General features: G+C 36.4%; 1 protein-coding gene across 1 annotated transcript in view; it reads right to left on the bottom strand.

The window, feature by feature from the left end:
* Positions 1-22723, bottom strand: part of LOC107717825 (cAMP and cAMP-inhibited cGMP 3',5'-cyclic phosphodiesterase 10A-like) — a 100104-nt gene that overhangs the window by 7522 nt on the left and 69859 nt on the right. Inside the window, exons 3-17 of the mRNA XM_016524696.1 lie at positions 20942-20970; positions 17855-17975; positions 16781-16830; positions 15367-15507; positions 14586-14741; positions 13255-13305; positions 9099-9157; positions 8581-8632; positions 7520-7662; positions 6714-6806; positions 4998-5184; positions 4047-4189; positions 3564-3647; positions 2745-2895; positions 1350-1505 (exon numbers count right to left, since the gene is read on the bottom strand). Of these exons, the coding sequence (XP_016380182.1) occupies positions 1350-1505; positions 2745-2895; positions 3564-3647; positions 4047-4189; positions 4998-5184; positions 6714-6806; positions 7520-7662; positions 8581-8632; positions 9099-9157; positions 13255-13305; positions 14586-14741; positions 15367-15507; positions 16781-16830; positions 17855-17975; positions 20942-20970 (1616 nt within the window). The remainder of the gene's footprint in view (positions 1-1349; positions 1506-2744; positions 2896-3563; positions 3648-4046; positions 4190-4997; positions 5185-6713; positions 6807-7519; positions 7663-8580; positions 8633-9098; positions 9158-13254; positions 13306-14585; positions 14742-15366; positions 15508-16780; positions 16831-17854; positions 17976-20941; positions 20971-22723) is intronic.

Genomic DNA, 22723 nt, shown 5'->3' with positions numbered 1-22723 from the left:
AGCGAAAACCTGGTATGCATTGCACCTGCTGCCTACTTATACTCAAGCTGTGATCAGCGGCAGCTGGATGCAATAGTCGTATGCCAATGTGCATTGGTTCGTTTAGTTTACACTCGAAGTAGATTGGTCTCTCTAAGCGAGATCCCAATTCGTCGGTCATCCGACGTGACGTCTCCGTTCCCTCCTTCAGGGAACGAGGGTTACCATACGTAACCGAGACGTTATTACCACCAATGAAAAGCAGGCAGTAAACAGAATTTAATTTAAAAGACAGCAGCAGTAATTCATCAAAATATGATTAAAGGAAAATGTTGTTAAAACTGGGAATATATCCACACGTGTGGTGCAGTGAAGTGCACTTCTGGCATTTAAAAAAAGCTGAATCAGACTGTTGGAGTGATGATCTACAGTCCTCTACAACTGGCCTGTAACATGGGGATCTGAAATGCATTCGGCACAAATTTTGGGGGCATGTTTGCACCGATACCTGATTTGTAAATAAATGGCAATACCACGTGAATGCTTCCTTGTATGTCAGCTTTTGTCAATATGACATTCAAAGACAATGTAATGGTTTCTGCATGCAAGGCACTACAGGCAAAAACATTTTTATCAATTTTATGATTTTGGTTTCAGACTAGTGGAAAGAAAACATCAACAATACACTTTGAAGTCTTTCAGTTTTATTAATTTTATACATTTGTGTCTCTAGATTTGAATTACAATACATATTTTTAAAGTCCATTTTCTTAAAATGAAGTTTACAGCATTACAGTATTAGGTAATTTACTGTCTATTCCTATCTATATCTATAATGCATTACTTTTACATTTACAAGAAAATATCTAAGTTACTTTTTCAAATAAGTAACACAAGTTACTTTGCTTTCACATTTCTTCACTGACACATCTCTTTTCTCCTTATTGAGAGAAATAAGTACAGAGGCATTTCATTTAGCCTGAGGCTTATTAATTTCTCTTTTGGTGTGAAGGGGCCTTTATAGTTACCAAAAATATAACTTTTGGATTTTTTGTGATTAGAATTAAATAAGCAAGCCCAGCTCAGGTGACACAAAGTAACGCAAAAGTAACGTAATGCATTACTTTGCATTACTTTAGTTACTTTTTTATGGAGTAACGCAATGTTGTAATTACTGTTAAAAGTAACTTTCCCCAAAACTGGACTTTAATCTGCCAACAAAATGAAACGTTAATTTTGAAACTGGCTTTATCCAGTTTTAACAGTTAACATTTAACAGTACAGTTAAAATGTACGCAAATAAGTGCGCATTCACATTTAGCGTGTTTGAAACTATCGTACTGAGCTGGCACAGTGTGTAGGAGCTTTACCTGCAGGATGGACACCGTCTGTGAAAAGTGATGCTGTTCCATGGTGGATGTGGAATACAGAGCAGCCAGCGGATGGTCAAACTTCTGCAGATAACTGTTACTGTAGCCGCGGTGGTCCAGGTCATGACATAAGCAGGCAATCAGCAAGCCTTTCCTCTGTGTGAGAAGTAAGTCAGTGACAGTAAAGGACCGGTTTACACCAAGAATTATAACTACAAAGGTAACTATATTGTTAACTATATTAGCATCCACACCAGCAGACAATAATGTTCTGTTTACTATAATTGTGCGCTGAAGTTGAGTTGTCTAAAGCTTTAAATGTTCAAGCTCTTTAAACTGTATTCTGAATGGCTGTTGAAATTGTATCGTTTCTAAGCTGTAAAAAAACATTCTGGAAGGGATTCGTTCCTCTGCTGTGGTGTAGACTTCACTATTCTTACGAAATTAAAACGATTATTAAAACTTCATAGTTATAGTTATCTTTACAGTTATTGTGTTTGGTGTGAACAGGCCTTAACTCATTTGTTTTAAACATAGGGTAGCTTTATCAGTAACAAGCTCATTTTTCCTTCAAAAAAGTAGGGAAAAAGTTTAGTTAATGGCTTTTGCTCCTATAACTATGTTTCTCACTATAATTAGTGTTTATTCTATATTTGTCCTAGTAAATATATTTATATTTATGTTTAATGTCATCCTCCTTGTTTTTCTACCAAGCACTGTAATGAATTATATATACAGTATATTATGTAATTAATTATATATATATGGAAAACAGGTACAGGTTTGATGGTATGGTTACTTTTAAAGGTGGGTTAAAGGGTAGAGTCAACCGTATAATTAGATGTGATTACAGAAATTGATTACAGATGTAATTACATGCAGGTATTTTTTAAGTAAATGTACAATGTAAAAACATGTATGTACACAATAAGTGTATTGCATAAAATTATTAATTTATATGTTAGTACAGAAATGCCACATAAAGTGGGACCAACATAAGTCACAGTTGTATCTTTGTCATAATAATGTTCAATAACTGGGTCTTTGTTGTTCAGCACACTGCGCCAGGCACTTGTTGGTTCATGAATATTAAAAATGTCACATGACATTTGCCCCGAGTGATTTGCTGAAAGGCATTGCTGGCGAGTTCTAGCCATTGTGGGATTGCGGTTTGCTACTTACACATGGTCAGTCAACAAAATAAACCTTTCTTAAATGGAATGACTCCCACCAAAAATGGAGGAATGAATTTAGTAAGTGTATGATAGCTGCTGCACCCTTCAGTTACTGTAGTTGACTTTTTGTTTGAGGCTTGTAGTTTAGCATTTTTCTCACTGATGTGAGATGCATTTTTTATAAGTTCACTGTAAACGCTATTATGAGAACGACACTGACCTCAAGCTCAGTGAAGATCCCAGTGGTTTTTAGCAGGATGGCGTACATGCAGTGTGCCACCGTCACAGCATGTTTCCAGTTGTGGTATGGAACTCGTCTGTAATTTTTCCGCACTGACATAGTGAAGCGACACAGTTTCTCCTGCTCAAAGCTTTAATTACACAAAGGAAGTGTGATTGTACACCTTTGCCTTGTCAAAGCAGTACTGTACATGAGTGTTTCTTCATCTACGGGCGCTTTTATTTCCAAAGGATTGATTTTTATTAAGACAACAGGTTTAAAAGTTTTGTTATATTAAGGTTGCTTATTTTATTTTATTTTTTCAAATGCGCAAATGGCTGCAATATAACAAAGAGTGAAAAATTTAAGGGGGTCTGAATACTTTCCGTACCCACTGTATTTTATCGTTCTACCCTGGTTCCAGATCTAATCCTAAAATACGAAAATCATTCTTAAATGTAAATTATATCATCATCATTAATCTCAGTAAAAGCAATTTAAACAGTTACACAAATTATTCAAATATATTTTGTATGCAAATGATTCACCTGTCATTTGCAGCACCAACAATTTTGCCCCAAAAAAGATTTTAGTTAATTTAAAAGTTAGTTTACTAAGGAATTATGCAAAATGTACAAATCTGATTTAATTGTTTTCATTTAGGATAACACACTGTCTATGCATTTAGCCTTAGCAAGACATTTTATTCCAAACAAATAATTTCCTTCACTGCTATTTCTACTACATATGCATTAATTTCTCTTATAGGATACGTTGTGACAAAACACACAGAGCTCTTAAAAATCGACACATTCTTACCTGTTTTTTCCACATGAATTGTGAACCATGTATACAAATATTGCAGGCCAAAGTTCCTCAAAAGGAGCAATGTCAAAGTGAAACCTTAGACAGAAATATGACACAGTTTGTTTGCAATTCAAATCTGCACAGGTGAAATATGAGCTAAAAAAGTGTTCAATACATCCTGATTACACCTGCACTCTTATGTAATGTTTACTTGTCTACACATGAAAATAACACCAAACCAATATATTTATAACCAATAAATAACACCAAATCAATATATTTACACCAACCAATATATTTTCTAATTCACCTAAACTAATAAATAGACAAATAATGTTTGGTCACATACTTTCAGTACCTATTTTACAGCTATTCAGTGTGGCTTGTCCAATCAGGTTTTAGAGTTGCAAAATTAAATAACTACTAAGTAACCATATTACTAAAAGCCATTATGTATGTAACAGTGATCTTTGACGTATGAGAGTGTAAACTCACAGTTCGATCTCTTTATATATGGCTGAAGGGAGGGAGAGATGTGTGAGGGTCTTCCACTCCTCTGATGTGCAGATGCTGTGGTACGAAAGCTTCTCCATCGTCACCCGGTAAATGCACTCTGAATGTCTTATCCGGTGATACATCTATACACAAACACATGCATACACATACACGCCATGTGTCTACGCAGATGCAAAATATAGATGCAAAATATCTAACCCTTTGAAAATATTGTGGTTGTATTTATCTAAATGGACATCTATCTATCTATCTATCTATCTATCTATCTATCTATACACCATAACGGCCGAACATGTGTCATTCATGTTCAAATAATGAACGGCAATATTAATAATGTGCTCACCTTCATGTTGCCCTTTAACTTCAAATGGAACAATCCATGGTTTGAGAGTTGGGTCACTCTCCCTCTCTTTACTGTAGCTACAACTTATATTTATGCCACTTTGGCATAGCAATTGCTTGAATATACAGCTACAAGAAATTTGATACCGTATTGCGCTAAAAACCCGTCACTCATTAATCAAAACATCTGCCTGCTATCGCTCTTGATTGGCTAAAAGTGCGGGCTGGTCCACATCAACAACGACTCTGCAGTGTAGTGCAGTTTAGTAACGTCATGATGACTGATTAGATGGAGTACATGCACACTTGGGTTTTGTTTGTTAACCAATTAGAAAATTGCCAAACTGATCCCAAACCAGCCCAAATCCACCCAAACCAATTTTAACCCTACAAAATCAAATTCAAAACCACCCAACTGGGCAGAAATCCACCCAATCTGGCAACACTGTGTGACCCCACAAAGGACCAAGTGTCGGAAATCTCTCGTAGACACTCCTAAGCCTGTTTCTTCCAAACATTCCCATTCTCTAGAAGGTGTGTTATTGTGACCAACGGATGTTTTATTAGACTCCAGGTCTGCACACTTACATTTGCACAGTGTAAGGCCAAAGCACAGAAGACGGCGAACATCTTAAAGTTGTTCTCATCAGTTTTAGTGAAGGCACTTCCTCCCAGCTTGTTGACCATTTGTACAACACCAATCACAGTCCCGCGGCTGACTATGGGCATGCACAGGATATTCCGCGTCGTGTAGCCAGTGTAGAGATCTACTTCTCTGTGAAAAGCATAATAGAAGACAAAGAAATGCACACACACACATGTTGGTACTGGTGGTTTACGGGGACTCTCCATAGGCGTAATGGTTTTTATACAGTACAAACTGTATTTAAAACTTACCCCTCACAGGAAACTTTGTGCATTTTTAGATTTTCAAAAAAACACCATTTAGTATGTTTTTTTTTAAGCCTTTTGAATTACGGGGACGCAGGTAGTGTCCTCATAAACCACTTTCATATTGTAATACCTGTGTCATAACCATGCCATTATACAAATTTGTGTCCTCATAAACCCCCCAAACCAGTGCACACACACACACACACACACACACAGAGCTGAACAAGCATAGTGCTTGTATAGGATTGAGTTAAACACACAACGGTTTCTAACGTTGGCTCATCAGGGTTTAACATAATCACCTTATTGCAGATTTACACAAACCTAGAAGCACCATTTATCTGACATGTCCACTTTAAAACCTACAACCACAGACCACTGTGTGTCCACATGTCCAACTCAACAATACACCCATATCATGCACGTGCTCACCAAAACATTTTTACCCTAATTTTGTAAATATAAATGAACAATTCCATAATGCACAAATGTGACCCTGGACCACAAAACCAGTCATAAGGGTAAATTTTTCGAAATTGAGATTTATATATCATCTGAAAGCTGAATGAATAAGCTTTCCATTGATGTGTGGTTTGTTAGGATAGGACAATTTGGCCGAGATACAACTATTTGAAAATCTGGAATCTGAGGGTGCAAAAAAATCTAAATACTGAGAAAATCACCTTTAAAGTTGTCCAAATGAAGTTCTTAGCAATGCATATTACTAATCAAAAATTAAGTTTTGATATATTTACGGTAGGAAATTTACAAAATATCTTCATGGAACATGATCTTTACTTAATATAATAATGATTTTTGGCATAAAAGAAAAATGGATAATTTTGACCCATACAATGTTTTTTTTTGGCTATTGCTAAAAATATACCCAAGCGACTTAAGACTGGTTTTGTGGTCCAGGGTCACAAATAGTTTTTAAATAACATATTATGACTATTATGAGATTTTTTAAATCATGGTGATAAGAATTTATACTTTATTTCTTTCTTTTTTTTTCTTTCTGTCTATTAATTTTGGTTTAAAAAATGACAGGGTTTGTGCCATGACACTGCACCTTTACAATTCTAACAGTTGTCTAAAGAGCTCAAGGTGTCACAGTGCAAAATTTTGTATTACTGTATGTTACTTTGGTCATTCATCCAGCCTTAACTGCTTAATGTGTAACCACGAGCCGTTTTAGGTAGGCGTGGCTGACTCTTAACTTTTATAAAGAATATCTCTTTGGATTTGAGACTTTAGTCTTTGCAACTTTACAGATCTTCTTTATGCACCAAGAGCTTGTAACCCTCCGATGAGAAAGGAAAATTTGAAATCGCATCATATGACCTCTTTAACAAAGTTGCTTAAAGAAATTTCGTATGTTTTGACATGAAAAATGAAAATAATTATTACCTGTTGAAACGGGGGTCTGCATAGGCATCCGGAATATTCAAAACTTCTCCTGTTCTCGCCACCTGGCCTGCTATTCCTTTCTCTATAGAAAACCTGGGGGTGAGTGTTTAATGTCAGTTACCAATGTATGAAGTATACTTAGACTCCGATATTTAGGGATGAAAACAAACATCCAGTCACATCTCACCTTAAAAATCAAAAGAAAATTCAAAACAAATCCAATGTTTATGACCATTATGATTTTTTGCACTGTGGCATCACCACTGAGGACATTTTGCCCCAAATTGTCATTACTATAGAATGACAATATTTCACTTTTGAGTTTTTTAATTCTCTTTATTCTCATAATTTTTTTTTTCTATTAAATAAAATTATTTTTTTGTATTACAGTTATGCGAAGGGTGGAAGGAATGCTTATTTGTCTTGAAAATCATAATACAATGCAAAGATTATTTATTGGTCCTACAACAGGCAGCATTTTCTTCATGGAAAATATAATGCACTTATATTACTTTTGATTTTGAGCTGAAATATGTGCAAGACATGTCCTGATAGGTTTTGTGAAGTTTCCATAGGGATTTGGTGATGCGGTAAACTATCTCAGAGTGTGTTGTACACCCTGCTGTACTACATTTGCTGTAGTCAGAGATTCAATTCTGAATTTTGTGACTTTACGTAACTTTCTTTTTTTTCTATGAAAGAATCTAAAAATAAATATAAATACACAAAAACAAACACATTCAGCTGGTAGTTTACGAGGATGTAAAGACTCAAATATGACTGAGTGAGGATTTCTGGATGCTCACCTAATTTCTTTGGTTTTCCTAAAGACGGGTTTCCCTTCATTCTCCTCCCCGATGTCAAACAGGTCAGAGTACAGCTCTTTATTATTGTGATCTACCTGGAAGAGCGCACATCTGTCTGCATTAACCAGGTTTTTTGCATATATCTGAAACACAAATAAACATGCATTTCCTTAATGACATTTCCCCATGACAGAATGCAACATGTGCATGTTTGCTGAAGAATTCATTTGAACAACATTACTGTGCAAGTGTGGTTAATCTGCAGTTTATCAGCATCGATAACCAGAATTAGTTTGGTTATGTTATTCAAGTCTTTCATATAATCAAGCCTTGTTGATAGATAATAAATAGATTTTAAATATATAGTACATTTTGAGTAAATGTTGTGTGACTTAGGTCTTAAATTCTATTATATATGCAATATGTTAGCCACTGAAAAAAACGGTCAACCACTACATGTGTCTGTGTGAGACTAGCAACTGAGGAACTTGTCCTTCCCTCAAGATTTCACAACCTTGTGGCACATCGTGTCTTCTCCACTCCAAGATAAACATGCTTTATGAAACTGCTGACGAGCGAGAAATCGCTTCAAACTAAGAAAGACATTTTATTCATTTAACTACTTAAATATTACCTCCGCTTTTGGAAGTATGTGTTTGGAAAAATCTGAGTGAATCCCTGAGAGGGATGCCAAGAGCTCAGCGAGATGCTGGAGTCGTGTCAGGCTGACTTCCTGCCCTCTCCCTGACCTATTTGCATCACTTCCTGTGCTGCTTTTCTCAACACGAAGGAGGGGACAGAGCCCGAGGGGGCCAGATATCTGATACTTGGAGTGTATGAATATTTGTGTTTGTGTAGGTGAGAACTAGAGAACACAAACTTGTGCGTAAATGAGAAAAAGAATATTTAACAACAAGCCCAAGGCTGGTGGGGTGAGCACAGAACATGGCAAACAAATGTTCTTTGGTGTTGATCGTGACAAAGATGAGTGACAGAAGAACAGCATGTTTGTCCTCAGGACCAAACATGTGACCTTACTGAGAGAAGGAGAACCTACTCACCACGATATGTTCAAGTAGAGAATCTATTGCCACTATGTTGTCAAAGTATGTTCTGTTTAAAATCGAAAAGGAGGGAAAGACCTGTTATTTTAAAGAGATAACCATATGATACAAAGACACAGTATAACACAAATGCATATATATATATATTCTTCATACATAACATTGGCTATTTATTATAATGTTAAATGCCAATAAACATTGAAACATTTCAGTATTATGGAAAAATTTAGATAGTTTTGCAGTGTGACATTCTTTTCATAATAATTAAATTTTTTCTTACTGTAATGTGAAAAAAAAAAGTGCTTAACTTTCATGAAAATAATGTAGGCTTAACAGGCTTAGTTTTATTTAAGTAACATTTATTTTTATCATGATTTTGTTATGAAGACCTGGACATGTTCTTGACACATTTCATGAGATTCATGAGACTTTTTCAAGAGATTCATGAGATTCATGAGACTTTTTCAAGAGATTCATGAGATTCAAGAGACTTTTTCATGCATAAACTTGCTTACTTTGACACATCTAGGAGAAAGTCATTGAGTTCCGTCTGTTTGGCAAGACCTCTGCAGACCTGTGAGTGAAAAATGAACAAGAAGCTTGAAGACAGCAATCACGGCAAGTCAGTGTTTAAATTGACATGTCTTTGTATAGATATTTTTAGAAAGTTGTGATCTATAATCTCAGTGTAAAACACTGATAATACACAAAAATATAGCACACTCTCAGAAAAAAAGGTACAAAAGCTGTCAGTGGGGTGGTACCTTTTCAAAAGATATAAATCTCTACCATATAGGTACTAATATGTATTTTTAAGGTACAATACTGTGCAAAAGTCTTAGGCCATTACTATTTTCACCAACAAAAAATGGTTTTAAACCAGTTATTTCTATGCTGTAGTCTGCCAGCACTATTTCCAAACATTCCTTTTGCCATTAATTGTAATAATCCAGTAAGATTTTTGTATGCACAAGGAGTCTGACAACGGCACTGGTTGCCGTCAGACTCCTAAACATGCAAAAATCTCGCTGGATTATTACGATTAATGGCAAAAGGAATGCTTGGAAATGTAAACTGATAATTCCTACTGGCACACTTCTGCAAAAGATAGAAATAACTGGCTTAAAACCATTTTTTGTGGGTGAAAAGACTAATGGCCTTTTGCACAGTACTGTATATGCACCCTTTAGTGGTAAATAAGGTACAAAGGTGTACCTTTTGAAAAGGTACCGCCCCATTATTTTAAAGTGAAAAACACCTTAACCACTCAGTAATTACTAAGTAATTTAATAAGTTATTTAACATATTTTATATCTGTCACATACATTTGTGTGAGGCACTAGTGATATTTTACCAGACACTGTAATCTGGAATATGCGGTTTTGTGCTTAACACAATATAAATGCAGTCGATGCCTTCATTAAGGATGTGAATTGTTTTTGTCAAGAGAACATCATTATTTATATTCAAGAAAAGTCCTCCCCAGCCTACTGTCATTAAAGGTATAGGTCTTTTGGGATCGGAGACATACTGAACTGGCACAAACTAGAGTTCATAATTGTGAACTAATTCAATCACTTCCTAATTATTAACATTTTTAAATTAATTATTTTTTTTATTATTCTATGTTTAAGTTTGAACAACCATCCTTTGGTGCATAGTTACTTGTTAACAACGGACCATTATTCTAAAGTGTTACCGACATAGTTTATAAGTCATATGGACTACTTTTTTGTTTTTGAAGCTTGAATGCTTCATTTCCATCTACTTGTTGTATGTGGTATGATCTGCTTGGACATTTTGCTAGGTCCTACGCAGAAATACAAATTCTTATGTAATTCGAGCAGCATGAGGGTTAGAAGATGACAAGAGAATTCATCAATTTGCACTGGCTACCAATAGCCGCTCGCATAAAATTCAAGACATACTGATGTCTGCTTACAAAACAACCACTGGCTATTATATATATACAGTATATATATATATAATAATAATACATAATAATAACTTGACCCTCTAACACAAGATCTATGTATCCTATTTCTTTTCTATCTACTTTTATTCTTTTTATTTATTATAACAAAAAAAACAAAAAAAAACTTACTATATAGTATGTGTACTGCGTTAGAATATCTGTGACTTGTCACAGTCACAGCTCTTTTGTTGGTTTGAATGCTTCTATTGTCCTCATTTTTAAGTTGTTTTGGATAAAAGCATCTGCTAAATGATTAAATGTAAATGTAAATATGAGAATTGGCATTTTTGGATGAATTTTGATCTCTAAAGAAGTCCTTCAACTAAAAATGAAAATTCTGTCATCATTTACGACATAAGTTTTTTTTTTTATAAAATTTTTTAGGCCTTTTATTAAAATGTGTTACTTATGGTCCATCTTGTCTGCTCATCACTACAATGTTCTGATGGCTCCCTAACCTCTGAGGTTTGTGTCCCACAGAAAGAGTTATTCCCAAAGAGCCCTGTGATGCACAGGGACATTAAAACCCATAGTGGTGTCATTCACAGTGTACAACCGTTTATGTACAAACAAGACTGCATTGTCATTAATTGCACCTCCTGAGACAAGGGTGTGTTTAATGTGTGGTCTGGTTGCTTACACTGGGCCCACCAGCAGCCTAGTCCATGTACACAGTGGATTACAGAAATCAAAACACGTGTGTACAACCAAATCAAACAGCTTATGCAACAGGACTCCTAACTGTCAAGCATGATTTTAAACAATTCCACTCATTCTCTGCTATAGGACAGAAAGAATACTAAGCTACTAAAAGAGGTGCTTTCAGAAGTCATAGATCCTCTTCTGAATATTATTAATTTATCATTGACATTAGGATATGTCCCAAAAACCTTCAAACTGGCTGTTATGAAGCCTCTCATAAAAAAAAAAAACACAACTTGATCCTGGAGAATTAGTTAATTACAGACCGATCTCAAATTTCCCTTTTCTGTCAAAAAAAAAAGATATCTATGAGGATTTCCAGTCAGGATCTAGACCATATCATAGCACTGAGACTGCTCTTATCAGGTTGTCTCTCTCTATTAGTGCTACTGGATCTTAGCGCTGCATTTGACACTATCGACCACAACATTCTTTTGAGTAGACTAGAAAATTATGTTGGCATTTTTGGAATTGCATTGGCATGGTTCAAATCATACTTATCTGACCATCATCAATTCGTAGCAGTGAATGAAGAAGTATCATATCGTTGACAAGTGCAGTATAGAGTGCCACAAGGCTCAGTACTAGGACTGTTGCTTTTCATGCTTTACATGTTACCCTTGGGAGATATCATCAGGAAATATGGTGTTAATTTTCACTGTTATGCTGATGATACTCATCTCTATATTTTTTCGCAGCCCAATGAAACATGCCAATTCGCAAAACAGAATGCATAGCTGATATAAAAAAAACTGGATGACTAGTAATTTCCTACGGCTAAATTCTGAAAAAACAGAGGTGTTAATTATCGGACCAAAATCCTCTGCATGTAATACGCTAGAACACTGTCTAACACTTGATGGCTGCTCTGTCAATTCTTCGTCATCAGTTAGGAACCTAGGTGTGCTATTTGATAGCAACCTTTCCTTTAAAAGTTATGTTTCTAGCATTTGTAAAACTGCATTTTTTCCATCTTAAAAATATATCTAAATTATGACCTATGCTCTCAATGTCAAATGCAGAAATGATATTTAATGCGTTCATGACCACAAGGTTAGATTATTGTAATGCTTTATTGGGTGGTTTCTCTGCACGCTTAATAAACAAACTCCAGCTGGCCCAAAATGCAGCAGCTAAAGTTTTTACCAGGAAGTATGACACATAACACACAATCACTTTTCTATAATTCAAATCCGTTAAAGGATTGTTAGGCTGCATTAATTAGGTCAACCGGAACACTTCCCATAACACCCGATGTATTTGTTACCTTGTAAGAAGAATGACATCTATGCTAATATTAGTCTGTTTTATTCTTATTCCGAGGTCACTGTAGCCACCAAGATCCAGTCCGTATCCAGACCAGATGGTCACTGCAGTCACCTGGATCCAGTCCAGATGGTGGATCAGCACCTAGAGATGACCTCTACAGCCCTGAATATCAGTAGAGACCATGTCAACTAGACGAGCCCTATAGACAGAGCCCCAGTGAAGACCTCATCACCTCGACAGCCATCGACTCAAGACCACGAGAACCAAACGAGTCCTCTGCACAATCTGACCTGTGTTGCAGCCTGGAATTAAACCACACCATGCTGGTTTCATTTGGCCAAAGGAGAACTGGCCCCCCGACTGAGCCTGGTTTCTCCCAAGGTTTTTTTTCTCCATTTCTGTTACCGATGGAGTTTTGGTTCCTTGCCACTATGGCCTTTGGCTTGCTTAGTTAGGGACACCATTTCTGGCAACATTGTTGACTTGACTGCACAGACACTATTGGAAGAGAACTGAACTGAGCTGGACGATGATATCACTAATCAAAGATGAACTGACTTTAACTGATAAACTGACTGTTTTCTGTTGTCCTCTTGCGTTATCAGCACACGTTTTTCCTGATTAACACTGTAAAGCTGCTTTGACACAATCTGTATTGTATAAAGCACTATATAAATAAAGGTGACTTAACTTGACTTGACATTGTTTTTCTCAAACATACTCACCTGGACTTGGTGTATGGCTACAGATGCCCAGGCCAAATTTGCTGTTGCAACCTAAAAAATAGGGCACAATTAGCCAAAGACACAATACATGCACCTTGAGCACTCCATGAACACTTAACTTCATAGTTCTGTGTACCTCACCTGACAGTTGAATATAAACAAAGACCGAATACAATTACACATTCTTTATTATTGCTATTTACTACATAGAGAGATGGGTAACTCTGGTCCTAGAGGGCCACTGTCCTGCAAAGTTGGGACATTACTGCACGAATACAGACCAATGAATTCATTTGGAGCAATGTTTACAGTGCGTGTGTATTATGAAGTGCCTAGCTGTTGAGTGTACATCAGTTGTTCACTCATTGTTGAGGCGCATTATGAATGAGTGCACTTGATAGCATCCACTATAGTTTTGGACACCACTACAAATTGCTCCCTGCACTATATAATGGAATAGGAGGCATTTTTGGACATAACCTAAGTCTTGAATATTACAGGCAGGTGTGTTTGCTAAACTCTCCAGGACAGTGGGAGAAGAAGTCATCGAAACTATGTAATAACACAAACAGAATTATTCACAGGAATGAACCAAACATTGTATCATGTACTTTGCTTTTATAATGTATTGTGAACTGCTAGATGGCATATAGGGTCTGTAACATATTGCAACTTGTACTGATCAAGAGAGGACCAGCCATTTAAGATGTGGTCACATTAGCGAAAAATTTGTGGTATTTTGTGGGCAAAAAAGGTTCATTGTCTATTGTTAATAGTGTAGCGATGCATAAAACCCAGCTCATACAGAAGTCACTTTCAAAACAAGCAGTGTTGGTCACCGTGGCGAATCCGCTAAAAACTGCTACGTGGGGAAATCTTTTACCTCTCACATGAAATTCCAGATTGCATAGATTCTCCCTGCAAAGATTTAACTACAGTAAATGTGGCCGCACCTTTAGACAGGAAGAGACTGACCAACATGTCAAGCGACCAATTACAGTTCGCTTTGTTTTTATGGGCAGTTAAGGGGAGGGTTTATCTGAATGGATGGATTGAAATCAGACTCAGTATCAGTCCATTTTTCATTCACACGATTGTGAAATTAAAAATGATAATAATAAGTTATACGTGTATAGCTCTATGAGAATTTCTCATCTGTCAAAACACTAAATGTGATAATTGAGGTTTCCCACAGATGTTGTCCATAGATTACATTCAACACAACCTAGACTATTCCTTACTACTACTAGTCCTGAGGACAATGTGCAGCCTGGCTAAATAAATCGAGAGCAGACGTGTAACAAATACCAGCACTTTCTCCCTTAGAGTACCTCATGGTGGCTGAGGTTGAAGGGCTCTCTGCCCAAGTGCCGGTGCAGCTCCAGGATAGCGATGAGGTCTCCGATGGCGGTGAGGATGGGTAGACACAAAACAGAATGTACACGGATCCCTGAGTCCTGCCCTGTGCCATGAGGGAACCTCTCGTCCTGCAGGAGAAACAGAGCACACAGGGATTCAGGCCAGTCCAGGGGGAGGAGTTTATATATACAGTACATACGTTCATCAATCATGGATGTGCTGTTCTTCAAACACTCCTTATCAGTCCTAAAAGTCTTAATAAATAAAGTTTTAATAACATTTGTTATTTAAACTGGAAACACATCATAACACACATGCTATTTTTATTTTTTACAAACAGTAGAGCTTCTGTAGCCACTTCTTTTTCTCAGTGTGTTAATAATTAGAATATTTACAAATACTGAATGAGCATTTCTTTTTTTATTCTATGCATTTTATTATGTATTAAAATAACTTATGACTGTAAATTCAAAGCTAGCCTGGGATATTTATGGTTCCTGGCCTTCTAATTTAAATCACCTTTTATTTGTAACCAAACGTTTACAAAGCTGTACTGTATGTGAGCATTATGTGAAAAATTTCTTTGATACTCTATACAGCTATTTCGACATGCAAAGGCACCAACAGATTTCTTTTGAAAATAAAGTATGAAGGATTTATTTACAACATATTTTACTGTTGCTAAAGTGTAGCCTCAAGCATACAGCTGAATGGTCTGTGTTACTGAACACAGGAAAACAGCATGTGGCTCACCCCCATGATGTCCTCTACAAGTAGTGTCTTGCGTGTCTTTGCAACGTGAGCGGCAATGGTGGTCCCAAATGTGATGGGACCAGAGGGGATGAGCCCAGGAAGCCCCTCTTTTGCCCCCGTCGGAGTAAACAAACATAAACTCTGTGACAGAGAAAGCAACATCAACAAAACAGCATGACGTTAAGGAAACTGTCCTGATTGGTCAATGTAACAATAATACATGTCTATTTAGGGTACTTTACAACTCTCATTATATGTTCCTACCATTGCTAACATACAACACTTGCCTGAAAAAAAATGTAATACTGTCTTAAGATGCAAAGTAATTACAATTATGATTAGTGGTATCCAATAAAACTGACAGTTATATAAAATGAAAATAACAAAATAACAAAAATAAATATTAAAAATAAAAACTTCATAAATTGGTGTATCCATTAATTGCTTCCCACATAACTATAGATCAGCCAAAAGTGAAGCCCTTTTTAAACTGTGTTATCTGATACTGTCACAATACTAGCCATTAAAATAAAACCACTCAAGTGGATAAAGGAGAGGAAATGAAAATAGCAGGGGTCTCAAGTGTTTTAATGCTATAGAAATTCCAGGCCATTTTGAGACAAACAGAACATGTGCATGACCAGTTAAAGGTTTGCACTCACTTGGCTGCGTTTATGTTTCTCGTGATCTTAAGAACCTTTTAGTTTAAAGACCTCTAATGCTTCAGTGCTTAGAAATTAGTTTCGTTGACAACATATAGATTATTTCTAATTTATAAGCATCCGAGCAAAAACCGGCTTCTTTGAAGAATCTAAAATATAATATAGCTCCCCCCCCCCCCATCTTTCATGCTTCCTTAAATTAATGTTGTAGTTACTATACTAGTATTCAAAAATGTGGAAAATAGCAATAATAAAGAATAAAGAGCAGCTGTGTGAAAAGTTTTGACTGTTTTTTGAGTGTATTTAAAGGAACACTCCACTATTTACCTGCTGCACCCATGGTTCGGCAGCAAAGTTCCTTGATTATTATGCCAGAATGAGAGTATAGGTTCTAGCCATATCGGCCTAGAAAATCGCAACTTTTCATTTTCCGTCGGTCTTAGTACGCGATGTAACTACAGAAGAGTCAAGTTTTACATAGGAAAAATATAGAAACTTTGGTTATTTTTGAGCGAGATGCTAACGGTCTAATCAGATTCAATGATTTATGCTAAGCTACAGCTAAAAGTGCTACCGCCAGACCCGGAGATCGGCTGAATGGATTCGAAAATGGTAAAACTCAACTGTTTAACTCTAGGGGAGTTGGAAAATTAGCCTATTTTCAAAAATAGTGGAGTGTTCCTTTAATGACTTCAACATCCACTAAACATTGTTCAACATGTATTAACTCAGCCAGAACAGAAAATACTTACATTGTTGCATTCTCCAAGGAAGTAAAGTGCAAATCCATCAGCTTTTGTGGCTGTGAAGAAAAAAAAAAAAAAAACTCCTAAAAAGTGTCACAGACATCATGTGTTAGGCATGCACATTCAGAATGGTTCAATCCCAAATCATTAACTGGACGAAAATGCACCCATAGATTCTGAATCTTATTATGGCATTTGTAGGAAGAAAATAAATAGCAAAGCGCTAATACATACTGTATGACTAATGTTTTTAACAGATATAATGCCACTTGCTTTTGAAGAAGATCCAAGAATCCCAAAGGAACAAAAGAATGCAAATTAAAAATTCAAATCAAATAAATCTGTGGTGTTTGCACCAGGATCAGAAATTAACCAGGACTTGGAGACAGTGTTGTTCCAGTCCTCTAATCTGGGGTGCGTTTCCCAAAAGCATGGTTAGCTAACTATGGTCGTTAGTTCCATTGAACTCCATCGGTAACGACGGAACTTACAACCATAGTTGCTTTTGGGAAACGCACCCCTGATTGGTCAGGCTGTATTCTAATTATGCCATATCACTAAATTCACAGAATTTATTTCAATTTATTGATTCAATTTATGAAATCATAAAACCAATTTATGACATAAATGGACAGAATACTGTATGTTTCAGTGTTATTTTAATATCATTGATACTATTATAGTTTTTATTCATATTTTGAATAAAAGGGGGCCAGACTGAATCCCAGCGCTCTGCAGTGCTGCAGCATGCAGATGAAGTGTGGGTGGTTGGGAAGTGACAGGCTGAGCGCTGCTCCATCAGTGTGCGGAGGAGAGAGACAGGGAACACCCGTACTTAGACCTTTTAACCTGGATTCACTACACCTCCATCTGTACGGCTCTCTACAGGCAGCTACGCTCCTTTTATGTTTCAGCTGCACAACACTGCGCTGTTTATGTGGGCAGTGTGAACGCTCGTTATTATAGTTGCCTAATATACTAATACATTTTGTTTATTGCAAGTATGCAAATACTGCAGTGAAGTGCATGGGTAATTTGGGCTCTGTGAGTGTTTGTGTGTGAAGACAGAAAGGCTCTCACCTGTTTTGATGATGTTGCACAGCTCATAGAGCAGTAGTTTGTTGTCTCCTCCAGTGTCCAGCCGCTGCTCCATGTAGCTGTTGAGCTCATATACGACGCTCTGCATATTCGTGTCCTGGTACTGCTGGACACAAGAAAGACACACATACACATGCACATGCACTGTATACTACACAATACGGACAGAAGTACATGGAGACCTCCTTCTAATTAGATAGTATTAAGGTTGCCTTTCACTATTATTATGAAAAAAAAATTGTAATTAGAAGGGGTGTCCATATTTTAGATCATATAATGTATATACACTTCAAAAGTCTCTTATGCTGCATTTATTTGTACATAAAAACAGTAATATTGTGAAATGTTACTGTAATTTAAAATAAAAATTTTCTATTGCAATATATTTTAAAATTTAATTTATTCATGTGATGCAAAGCTGAATTTTCAGCATCATTACTCCAGTCTTCAATGTCACATGATCCTTCAGAAATCATTAGAATATCCTGATTTGCTGCTCAAGAAAGATTTCTTAATGTTATCAATGTTGAAATGTAGTGGAAGTTATGCATGCTTTTTTTTTAAAGAATTGTTTGATGAATAGAACGCTCAAAAGAACAGCATTTATTTGAAATAGGCAGTTATTGTAAAAAGGAAAAGTCTTTACTGTCACTTTTGATAAAGTATAATAATAACAATGTCAATTTCTGGGAAAAAAGATAAATAAATAATTAAATAAATAAAAATCTTACTGGCCCCAAACTTTTGAATGGTAGTATAGTTATTTTATTTTTTTTTGCTGAAAGTTGGACATTTTTGGATGGTCCACTGAATGAGGTACTTATATTTATTTATCCATCCACACAGGAGACTCAATTCAGCATTAATATCAATAGAATTTAGCATTAAATAACAAAGCAGCATAAACAATACATAATGCCCACAAATACTGGGTAAAACAGTCCATTTAATTAGACTGGAAACAGTCTTGCTTCATCCTCTATTCTGGGTGGATGCATTATATAGGGATCCATCCACACAGGAGACTCAATTCAGCATTAATATCAATAGAATTTAGCATTAAATAACAAAGCAGCATAAACAATACATAATGCCCACAAATACTGGGTAAAACAGTCCATTTAATTAGACTGAAAACAGTCTTGCTTCATCCTCTATTCTGGGTGGATGCATTATATAGGTGCATTATATTGGACTGCCTTAATTTTGGCTTTAGTTTAGGGACCAATTCTCACTATTAACTAGTTGCTTATTAAGATGCATATTACTAGCATATTGGCTGTTTATTAGTACTTATAAAGCACATATTAATGCCTTATTCTGCATGAGCATATTTTAGATCCCTTAATCCTACCCCATACCTAAACTTAACAACTACCTTAATAACTATTAATAAGCAGCCAAATTAGTTAATAGTTAGTTAATAGTGAGAATTGGTCCCCAAACTAAAATGTGACCAAATTTTGCCAAAAGAAGAACACAGCCTAATCATAAACATCCAATTAACACAGAATTCTGTAGTTTTTCCTCTCACATTAAATGTGTGGTCTGTGTATAATACAGAAATGAGTTCTAAATCAAACTTTTATGTATTTTAAATGGAGAGTGGATGGAGGATGTCTATTTCTGTCCCTGTGTGAAAGGTCAGAGTGGGCCGGTGGATGAGGGCTGTGTGAGGTGCTCCCCCATGGGAACGGCTCCCTACACATCCTGTTTATGCAGACGAACATGTGACGTCCCTGCTGTCCTTCTCCAAAAAGTATTTGTTTCCACAGCCCACCCTCCCCGTCCTCTCGGACCCCGTCCCTGCACACTGTCTCCATCGTGTTCTGCTGTATGTCTCTCTCTGCCGGCCCCGTTTAACTTCTTCATCTCTGTCCCCTAAAATCAGCAGGCCTAAGTGCTTGGAGCAGAGTGTGTGTTGGTGCTATATCAGCCGATTAAAGTGCCAATGATCTCATTAACAGGTCATTGCCTTTGCTCATATAAATCTGTCACAGGGTTTGTGTTCTCTATGTCATTTGTCATTTAACAGACACTTTCATATTTAGCAGCTGTGTGTGTGTGTGTGTGTGTGTGTGTTGCGGAGAGATTATTAGCAGAAACTTTTCAATGAAGTATTCCATGAGTGCTTCTCCCCTGATAACTGTCCCCACTCGGGACATGCTGCCTTTTGGCATGAACGTTCACACTTTCGCTACACACTTTAATAAAGGGGTCACATATTACTTAAAAAAAATCGCCCCTGAGATCCACTTCATTTGTAACACTGATTTCTCACAATATGACTGCATTAAGGTTAAACATATAAAGCCTACTGTATCATATTTGATATGCACATTTCTAAGGCCTCTAAATTATCAACATGTTCAAAACTTTGCTGAAAAACCTGTTGTACACAATCTATTACATGCCTTCTCTCATTTGATTGATACTTTTTTTTTTTGGCAAGTGAAAAGGCCATTTAAGATAATTCCTCTTCAAGATATAGTTGAAAGAATAATTTTGATATTGCTATGAATATTTCAAGATGAACACTTGGTGGACTAAAGCAGCTTATCTTTCCTCGATTATCCAAACATCATTTTTTATATTTAAAAAAATAAATAAAATAAAAAGGTCACGTTAAAATGTGAGTATAAAATATGACACATCAGGCTTTTGGCTCTCTCAATCATCATTGTATTGCATTGCATTAAATGCAATAAAACTGAGCATTTAAATATCATCTTACTATACCATATCATTCGGAGATATAGAGTGACAACTGATATTTATATGCATTTTATGTATGTAGACTTTTTTATGCAAGATCTCATTGATTTACATTACAAGCTATCAGAATTAGATTTTATTTTCGGCCATATAAATATCAGTAACTGCACCAAATTGCATGTTTTTTTTTTGTTTTTTTTAAATCACTATATCATACCATATGGGCCATAAATCTTGATGCATGAAATATGATACGATAATTTTTTTTTTTTGAAACAATTATTTCAGCTGTTAGGCTTTACAGGGTTAGACAAACACAAAAACACTCACAAACAAAAGCAATGCCTCACTTACCCTGCTGACATCTTTAGCTGAAGATTCATCTGTTAAAATACAAAAGAAAACCATGTCAAAACTGATGAAGGTGAGCATACTGTATATTGTAACACAGTGTCACTTTCATGGATGACTGGACAGAATGTCCCTGTATTTGCATAAAGCATGCTTTATTTTGATTTATTATATGTCCCACATTCGCCTTTATTATTTTATTCATTTATGTCCTTTTTATGTTTTTCAAAACCCTGCTATATGGAATGGAACTCTATACAGAATTTTGGGCTAGTGAGAGCTGAACGGAACAGAATAAGAAGCAAAGCATCCAACAAAATGTTCTGTCACTTTCCAATAGTCACATTTGCAGCTGATTAAGACAAAAACAGTTTTTTTTCCTGCCTGGATGGAACACGGTGTTAAGGAAACATTCAATAAGTGACTCATGCAGCCAAACTGACAATTTTCCACTTCAGTGATGAGTGTTCTTTATAAGCTATGCAAGCTTCAAAGTAAAAATCTAAGTAAGTTTTTATAAACTGATACCTAAGCCCTGACATGTACTTTAAATACAAGGCTGTAAAAGATAGAATGGCTTACAAAATCTCCATCTACCTTCAAATACTGTTTAGAAAATAAAGTTTATTAGTGGCTCCAAATATTGTTGTGGACAACGGAGGGCCTTGGAGTCAAAAAGGATGAGGACCACCGTTCTACAGTCTTGTGGACTTCATGGTGACAAGCACATGTAATTGTAAGTCCTCAATACCGCAAGTATACGTGAGATGTGCCATTTGGGACAGGGCCCAACTTTATTTCATACTTCCTTGTCCTTTAGCTTTTAGTGTGAATGGACATTTAGACTAGAGGACAGATCAGCAGTTCTAACTCTCATGAGCAGAACCATGCTGGGTGATGTGATAGCACTTTCTGACTGATGACACAGACAAACAAGAAGAAAGATGGTGGGGGAGGCACTGTTCCCCACATCAGATTGCTCGTATCAGCTCACCTAAATATGGTTGATATATTGCAGGCTCAATATATGGATCGATTTGCTGGTGGATAAAGGCAGCCGTGCGTTGGACAGCAGCGCAGTGCCGTTATAAAGCATCTGATGGCGTCCTGCTGTGTCAAAGCTGCTGATCTTTTTTGAATCCCTCTCGACATTAGCAGGCACTATGCTTAAACAGCCATTCATATCATCTTGTAAATATGACACTGTGCACTTTCAGCACAATCCACGTCCCTTGCCGCTGGGCTCAGGAGAACACTGCGCGGCTGACTGCAGGCCTCCAAGAATAGCAGTGTCTCCTCCTGCTGTTGCTTCTCACAAATCAATTGTAATGACAATATGGCACAGTTCCTGGCTTTCTGGCTACTGCCTACACTGGCAGCGTTCTTTGAAGCGAATTAGAGCCACATGAACCAAACGGTGACTGATCTGGTACATTCCACATACTGTAGGCAGCAACTTACATGTCGGAAAACAAAAAATCCCTCATATGACAACTCATTTCAAAAGTGTGTGCTGAAAGCATTTTGCTAAGCCAATGACGCAATACTCTAAACTTAGCTTTAAAGTGTACACTGTAAAAAGTTATTAGTTAAAAAAACATGTAAACCTATTGCCTTAAAAAAAAAAAAAAAAGTAAAAAACTATTTTTAGTTTCAACAACTGATTAATTTTAAAGGGGTCATAGGATGCCCATTTTCCACAAGTTGATATGATTCTTTAGGGTCTTAATGAAAAGTCTGTAACACAGTTTGGTTAAAATTTCTCAATGGTAGTGTAAAAAACAC

This window comes from Sinocyclocheilus rhinocerous, unplaced genomic scaffold (genome assembly GCF_001515625.1).
Source record: "Sinocyclocheilus rhinocerous isolate Xijiao unplaced genomic scaffold, SAMN03320098_v1.1 scaffold780, whole genome shotgun sequence".
NCBI lineage: Eukaryota > Metazoa > Chordata > Actinopteri > Cypriniformes > Cyprinidae > Sinocyclocheilus > Sinocyclocheilus rhinocerous.
This window is presented reverse-complemented; position numbering and strand designations above follow the sequence as displayed.